The sequence below is a fragment of the Otolemur garnettii genome, unplaced genomic scaffold, assembly GCF_000181295.1.
Source record: "Otolemur garnettii isolate 467f Iridium unplaced genomic scaffold, OtoGar3 scaffold00103, whole genome shotgun sequence".
Taxonomy (NCBI): Eukaryota; Metazoa; Chordata; class Mammalia; order Primates; family Galagidae; genus Otolemur; species Otolemur garnettii.
The window spans coordinates 743,810-752,101 of NW_003852498.1; the positions used below are offsets into that span (position 1 = coordinate 743,810).

General features: G+C 39.7%; 1 protein-coding gene across 1 annotated transcript in view; it reads right to left on the bottom strand.

The window, feature by feature from the left end:
* PPP3CA (protein phosphatase 3 catalytic subunit alpha) overlaps positions 1-8,292 on the bottom strand; it is a 145,646-nt gene that overhangs the window by 3,662 nt on the left and 133,692 nt on the right. The window contains exons 10-11 of the mRNA XM_012809289.2: positions 7,944-8,028; positions 3,440-3,537 (exon numbers count right to left, since the gene is read on the bottom strand). Of these exons, the coding sequence (XP_012664743.1) occupies positions 3,440-3,537; positions 7,944-8,028 (183 nt within the window). The remainder of the gene's footprint in view (positions 1-3,439; positions 3,538-7,943; positions 8,029-8,292) is intronic.

An 8,292-nucleotide genomic window follows, 5' to 3' on the forward strand; every position in this document is an offset into this window, starting at 1 on the left:
CCCTTTGGCTACGGAAGACTAGAATTAATAAAGCTATTTTTATTCGCTCCTTTACAGTGCTTCCTGAAAGTGATTTGAGGGAGGGACATGGTTCAGCTCGAGGAATATTGTTTCATACGCTATTTGTCAAAACAGCTGCCATAACCCCCACCCCACATCCTTGAAGGTATAGAATCCTTTTGTTTTCTGTGATTGTACTAAGTTCATTTTATACAAAAGTCAAACATAAGCTTTAAGGGAAAAAAACAAACAAACAAACCATAGAAGGACATTTTCCCCTTTAAAGCAAGAACATTTTGGTTAATACTGAGCCACAACTGTTAGCTCAACACCCACACACTCTGTACAAGCTACAGCAAAAAAAAAAAAAAAAAAAAAAAAAAATGAATACACCCAGCAGAGCCCTTGTCTGTTGCAGGTACAACAGAAAGGGGACTGGCCAATTTACCTTCATCAGCCTCAATAGCCTCAACAGTAGCTGAAGAGAAGAAAGGGGGTGCAAAATGAATGAGAAAAATGAGCAGAGGATTTTTAACTCTAAGAACAATCAGTGACGATTAAAGGAGCTAAGAGAATTAATGTTCCTGTAAGTGCTGGATTCTGGCACAGACGACAAAACAGAAATGCTAAGAAATGAAAAAGAAAGAAAAAAACACCACAAAAACTGTTGAATGGATGAACTGGACACATGTACCCAAATGAATTGCTTTGGTGTTTGCCCACTAAATAAATAACCAAACAGTTACCCCTGTTTACCCCAAAATACTGAGGGAAATTTCTTTTGCTTGGATTGAACGATCGGGGTTTATGTAAATCTGAAACGTGCTTTTGACGTTCCTCTGCCAGGTGATTTATAGTTTAAAAATCCCCAGACAAAATCAGTGGAATATCTCACACTATTTAATATTAAATAGCACTACTTCTTGATGCATGGAAAAGCAGGGGTTTGCAAATTAAGGAAACGTAAAATCAAGGAGTCTAAGCTGATAATGTGTGTAAAATTTGGGGGCACGTTTGGATTGAGAGGTGGAGGGTGAGAACAGGGTGAAGCAGAAAGGAAAAAGGAAGGGAATGATACAGTGCAGACTTCTCTCGCCAGGAAGCCCAATTTAAAATAAGTTTCCATTCCTTAGTGGAATATCATTTTTGGAAATGAAATTCTTGAAATGTTAACAAATCAAGTGGTAACGTGCCAGCAGTGGCAATAATTCTATCAGCATTTTAAAGAACAGGCAGCCAAAATACTGAAACCTCATATATCTGCATATGAAGTTTCCTATAAATACACTGAAATAGCATATTTCAGAGGCAGAACTTTAAAAGCCATTGCTTTATCAGCAATTTTTATAATAAGGTTTGGGTCCATACTGGTGTATGTGTCTTTCTATGTTATTAAGGTAGCTGGTATTTCCCTAATTAAATGTTAAAATGTCAAACTTCTCTGTAACTCCAAAATGGTTAATATTAAAACTTTTGCCCCCTGACTTTAATTTGTACTTTTCTTAAAATTCAAGGTTTTAAAACTGCAGCAACTGCCAGATGTGCCTTATTACCTACAGTGCATTCTAGATTCCTTCTGATAAAAATGAAGAATGGTCACCCCCAGGGAGAAGAGCTGAACGGAAAAGCTTTAAGTAGTTTCCCCTTTTAGACAAATTGAAGGGCATCAGTATGAATTCTGAAACGGTACATGTATTAATGAATGTGGTTTAAAATATATACTGTTTTCAAATTCTCAGGACAAATGAGAATCCAACCCGTATGTGTTTTATGTGTGTGTGAGCTCAACATAGAGTAACACAAACCAATGGATTTAAAATGAAGTTTAAAAAAAAAATCCTTCAATAACCCAAGATAAAAATACACATAAAAACCTGGAAATGAAACAAAGAATTGGAAGAACTTAAGTTTAAAAGGAAAGCAAAAATCTGGAACCTCACCAGCACTGACAAGACTAGAAATATGTACTGCCCTCTAACTGTGTCTTTCTAAAGCAAATGAGCCTCATTGTGTGTGCCAGTAACTTGCGGTGTCTTAAAATGTGCTTCTCAGAAACTGGGGATCTCAGGCAATGAGGTGAGGAGTGCGTGTTGTGCATGGATCCATTGATATTAATGTTTTAGTGAGCATGTTTACTTTGGTGGGAAAACGTCTCTGTTTTGGTAAACTTCTTAAAAAAATTTCTAGCTATAAATTCAAAGGGAGAATTTACTTCAATACTATGTATCTTTCTACCTTCATTTTAAAATTTTTGTCTTTTTATAAAATCTCAAAGCAATGTTTTTGGAGTAAATTCATCTGAAAATATGGAAAATTACTGTGATGTTGCTAGGCTGCGATCATGAAGCTGATCATTATTCTTCATGTAGATGTGGTGTGTCCAAATAACATAACCATAGATTGCAGCACAGGGATAGGCAAGAGAATACAGAAGATTCAGGGCTTTAAAGATATAGGAACATAGGCAAGAAGCTGAGATTGTTTTGAAAATGTTATACATATTTTTGTTTTTATTTTTTTTCTGATAACGTCTGATCTAATAACAAAATTTCCAAAAAGAATTATTAAAAATTATTCTCTGATTAATGATAATATTAAAGTTGAAAACAAAAGTAACAAAATAACAAAGTAAATGGGTATCTGAAACTGTGATAAGGTATTAGCCATTAGCCACATGTAGCTATTTAAATTAAATGTAACAAAAAGTAGACACAATTAAAATGAATTAATTTCTTAGCTGTACTAGCTATGTTTCAAAAGCTCAAAAGTCACATGTAGCTTCTGTAGGGAGAGAGAAATTTTCATCATCACAAAAAGTTCCGTTGGACACTGGTCTAAAAAGCTGCACATTTTAACACAAAATCTTGGTCTTAAAGAAAATTTTTTTTTTTTTTTTTTTTCAAAAATAAAGTGTAGTTCTGCATAGTTTCTTATGTTTTGGATTGATAAATCAGAGAAAAGACACATATAGTTTATATTTATATTCAAGTGGGTAATGAAGACATCTTTTTTATATACTTCTTCCATTCTACACTAAACTCTAGACTTACAGGTATATATTACCTTGTGTGAATGTGCTTATCCGTGAAATAATCAGAATACTTATTAAAAATGTAACTGAAAAATTGTTTTTGGCACTGATTGGTCCAAGTCGTCCACCCTATTGTGTAACCTACAGAGCTGTCTTAGGGCTAGCTCTGAGTATGTGGAATAACATGTAAATGGGGAAAAGGAAAGAGGTGGGGTGAGGACCACATTCCAGAGAAGGAGGGAGCTAGCATGTCGGACGTGACTGATAAATTGATCGGGCTTTCAGCTCTTCTTCCAGCCAAGAAGAACTGAAGACCCAGATGGAGCTTGCATGAATGATTCAATCAGGGCTCTAAGCCACAGCTGGATGAGGTGCTGGGCACGCAGTTGCACCAATCTGCCTGCTTACCGCTTTGCAGAGTTTGCTTCCCTCCAGAGAGTACTCCGCTGGGGAGCATGCCGGTCGGGGTCAAGCCTTTCAGCGTCAGCACACTCTCACTCTCTTCTCTGCAAGGCACAACAACAGGAGGTGTTCACTTTTATTTCTCTCGTGAAAAAGAGAGGATTTGAAGAAAAAATGCACAGAAGAACACACATTTACCACCGTCTTGACCCTTGGGGTCTTTTTTTTTTTAAACATACCATCTTTGAACACGTGCATCAGTTGCAATGTCCCCTAAACGACTGCTTTGCTAAAGTTTACACTGTCTACCTGTGGAGTTTGAGTCTCTTCGGAGTACTGAAGACAGAAACAATCCTGACTTTGTAATCGTGCATCATAACAGAAAGTATTTGTTGTGTATCCCCCACAATACCAATAAGCATGTTGTAAGTCAGTCACCGGGAGGGGGGGGGTGCGGGGTGCTCTCAGCAGGAATAAGTAGAACTGATTTGATGTGCGAGGGAAAACCAGAGAGTACACCAGAGATTGAAAAACAATCTGATCTATGGATTAGGGAACCAGGAATTACATTCAGGGATTCTTAGAAACTAAAAAAATTAGGAATTGGGATACTACCTGAGAAACATGCAAAATAATGGCAATTAACCAATAAAGCCCTGATAACATTTCCCAGATTTTCTTTTTTGGCCCCTGTCTGCACTGATTTGCTAATAAAATTTTTTTTTCTTACTACGATAACTTTTACAAACAGTTCTAAGAATATCATGTCAATTATATTATTTGAGACTATTAATCATTTTGATTAATAAATCTTAATAAATAAAATCATAAGTAACTATGACATAATACCAACCTCATACATTTGCAAACATTACAATCTTACCTAATTAGAACAAAATATTAACTGCCTACGCCACATTTTCACATAAGTGCTTAATAGGACCCAGACGGAATTCCTGCACTCTACTCACACCTGCTGCTTCCACAGTCCCGCTTCAACTCAGCAACCCACAAGTCTGTTTTTTAGTGAAGAGTGACGGCTCCGCCTTTAACTCCTTTTATCCTCTCTCATTCCATCTCCACCCATTAGCAAATCTTGAAGGAGTCCCCCTCAAAGTATTTCCAGCATCTGACCACTGCTCACAAACCTGTTTCCTCCTCTCCTTTTGGAAATGGCTCTGTTGAGATGGAATTAACGTAGAATACAGTGCACCCATTTAAAGTGCATGATTCAGTCAATGGTTTTAAGTATGCTCATAGAGTTGCGCAACCATCACCATTATCCATTTTATACCATTTCATCACGGCCCAAAGAAACACTGTTTTTTAGAGGATATTACAGGTGTGTACATGCTTTAGTTACCTAGTGTGCTTTTGTACATTTTAAGTCAAAGTTAGAAGTGTGTGCCTTTCACGTAAAAAGTGTGCATTCTCCAAGTTTGGTGTTCATTTATTCCCCCTCCGAAAAGAAACTTTGTGCCTGTTAAGCAGTCACTTTCCATTCCTCTCAGCCCTGTGAACTCCTCACTGCTTTCTGTAGTTTGTTCCTTCTGGACATTTTGTATAATGCACTGGTGTTACCGAATCTTGCAACACATAGTCCTCTGGGCCTGCCTGCTCTCACTCTCCACCAGCATCCCTTACCTGGACTGCTGCGGCCCCCTGAATGGTCTCCCTGCTCCATCCTTGTCACACTCTTGCCCTCCTTCCACAGCTGTTTGCAGCCTGGCAGCCAGGTGGGCTTTGTCCTACCTAGGCCTGATGCTGTCACTACTCTACCCAAACTCTGTAATGATTTCTCTTCTCCTTACAGGTCAAAGGCAAAATCTTCAGCAGGTTCCACAAGGGCCTTAAACAACCAGCCTCCAAACCACACTCTCCCTTGTGCTGACTTGGAAATGTGGTCCAAAGATGGGTTTCCTATGTGGCAACCTTAAATCCACAAACTGTTTTTAAAAGACCCATCTTCCCACATCCTCTTCCTTAGATACCAGTATCCTATCACTCACTAATACTTGTGCAGAACAGTCTTAGAACGTTCCCTCTCTCAGAACCCCTTGCCTTATAGGTAAGGTTTCTATTCTGGTAGCAAACAACAGAAATCTATCCTGGCTAATTTTAACAGGAAAGAGAAATATTAACAGATATTCGAGAGCTGACAGATTCAGAGAACTGAATTTGAATGCTCCACAGCCAGGAAGTGGACCAGTGCCCTTCCAGGCTGTGGGGTCAGTTCCATAAACAGCTGTCACTGATGTCCCAAGCCAAGCCCGAGGCACACTAACGCTCGGGTGGGAGCTCTCCCATTGCGGCCTCGTGGACTCCGCCCCTGACAGAGCCACCGCCTTCCCCCCACCCCCACCCCCGCTGCTTCCTCCCGGTGCTCACTCTGAGACAGCGGCCTCATGCCTGTTCATCTGATTGGCAAATCCTAGGTGACACCCCATGTGCCTGACCTGCCAGGGCAGCCGAAAGGCAGTCTGCAGGTTCCCATACGATATTACAAATTTCCAAAATGTGAGAAAAATGTTGGGCAACTATGTCTGGCAAATTTGTACTTCCATCGACATTCATTCACTTATTATATTCTAGTTTCCCCAATTCCTTATTATTTGTCCCTTCCTTTGTATTTCTCCTCCCATTGCCTGGTCCAACCTTTTGCTTCATTTACTTCAATAGCTTCCTAAATGTTTCTCCTGTTGCCAGAAAGTCATCTTGCTAGCCAGTCTTCACATTCCCACTAATACACACAGTGCAACGTGGGTTAGAGCTGCCTCTCATCCCATGAAAATCATCCCAGGACTCCCAGTTGCCCACACACAAAATTTTGCCATGGCATTCGAGGCATTCATAGATCAGAACTTACATACACTTTCAGCCCATTTTTCACTAGATTTTCACTCACCTTCAAGTGTTTTACCATCTAGTCCTTTTCCAGACTCAGAATCTACCACTAAGCTACTTAGAATTCAGACCAGACTATGTTGGCCACTATCCAGTGGGACTCTCATTGGCGTTGCTACCGTGTGAGTGACTTGGGACACTCGGCCTGGCCTCTCAGTTTGTTTCCTCATAGTAGAGTGAAGTCACTCAACCTCACAAGTTTCCTGTGCAGATGGCCGTTAGATGCTCGTGACACGAAGCATGACTCCTGACGCTTAGCAAACGCCCTCGATAGTGCTCTTAGGACAGTGAGACTATGCTCCTGGAAATTTCTCTGCCTCCAGGGATGTCTTCAACACAGTTCTGTACCTACTTAGGGACCTCTGCATCTGCCATTCCCTTTGCTTTGAATGCACTTAACCCATTTCTTTGAAAAAGTCACCCACACTTGCTCAAATACCATTACAGTTCTCTGTTGAGCTCCTACCCAAATAAGTGCCTTATCTTATCACTTGCTATCCTCTCATATTGCCTCAATGTTTCCCTTCATGGCACATAACCAGTGCTTTAACTGTTATCATACTTATTGACTGCATGAATGAATAAATCCTTCTAGCTAGAAGCACAGAGCAAAGGTAGCCTCATTCATTAGCTGCAGGGAGCAATGACGCTCTATTTTCAGCTTGTCCTGACAGTGCTGGCTACCCCTGAGCCATCCCCGACTTTCATGTGGTGTCTTTGAAGCTGGATGATGATGCTTCTCATCCTTCTCATGCCCCCTGCCTTCTGTATCAAGCCATTTAGTTGCTCTTTAGTGACTCCATCTACCAGGAGTAGGATAGAAATAGCAAGAGGAGAAATCAAAAGAGCCAGTGTAGTTACTCTATGAGAAATGAAGTGAGGCAAAACTTGGCAAAAATTAGATTATTAAATTGCACAGCTGTATATGTAATATTTCTCAATGTATTCCTACTTGCTCTTGCTAATATGGATAAATGAACTGTGTACTCCTCACACATAAACATACCATATTTTTAATTTTTGAAGAGATATATGGTTATTTTGCATTCTCTAGAAATATGTTAACTGAAGTGTGCCGAATTTCTTTTAAGAATATACTTGTTTTCTAAACCCACCCTTAATAATAGAATGATTTATGATCTACTTAAAAATGATAGTACTGTGCAGAAATTGAAACATTAATTGACTTTTGCCTCTCAATTATTAGAAAAAGGTAAGTCACACAAACAGCTGTATGGTTGCTGTTCCCTTCTTAGAGAGCTAGTGACACGCACCTGCTAAGTCCATCCTTTACCGCAGAGCCCAACCGAAAAACAAAAAAGAATTACAGGGGCTTTTCCTGTTTCATAAGATGCTCTACCTATTGTGAAACAAATGCTTTAAAGTCCTGCAGCAAAGAGGAATACGACGTGATGCAACCCAGCTACAGACGCTATCTTTACAGAAACAATTCAGCAGACCGCGATTTAACTAAAATAGCAAGGAGCTGACAATTTCTTAATTTAATAAACGAACAAAGGCCACTATTTTCTAGTAAAACATCTGAATGATCAGATTAAATGTACAAAGTACAATTCAAAAGAGAAACCGAGGCTCGATGACCCACCTGAGGACTGAGAACACTCTGGCCATCTTGCCTATTGCCCGGATCTTGTTCCTGATCACCTCCTTCCGGGCTGCAGCTGTCGCTCCTACAGTTTAAAACAGAGAGTTCAGGAGTCAGTGACTTTTCATCTGTGAGTTTACAAATTACACATGTAACAGATATACCAGGGTTTCTCCCAAAAAATGATTTATCTGTAAATCAAATTTGAAAATCCACATTTTGGCCATTAATACTCAAATTTCCAAATTTGAGTTCTTTTTATTTTTTTCCTTTGAGACAGAGTCTCACTCTGTTGCCCTGATGAGAATGCCTGGGGCATCATCACAGCTCACAGCAATCTCCAACTCTT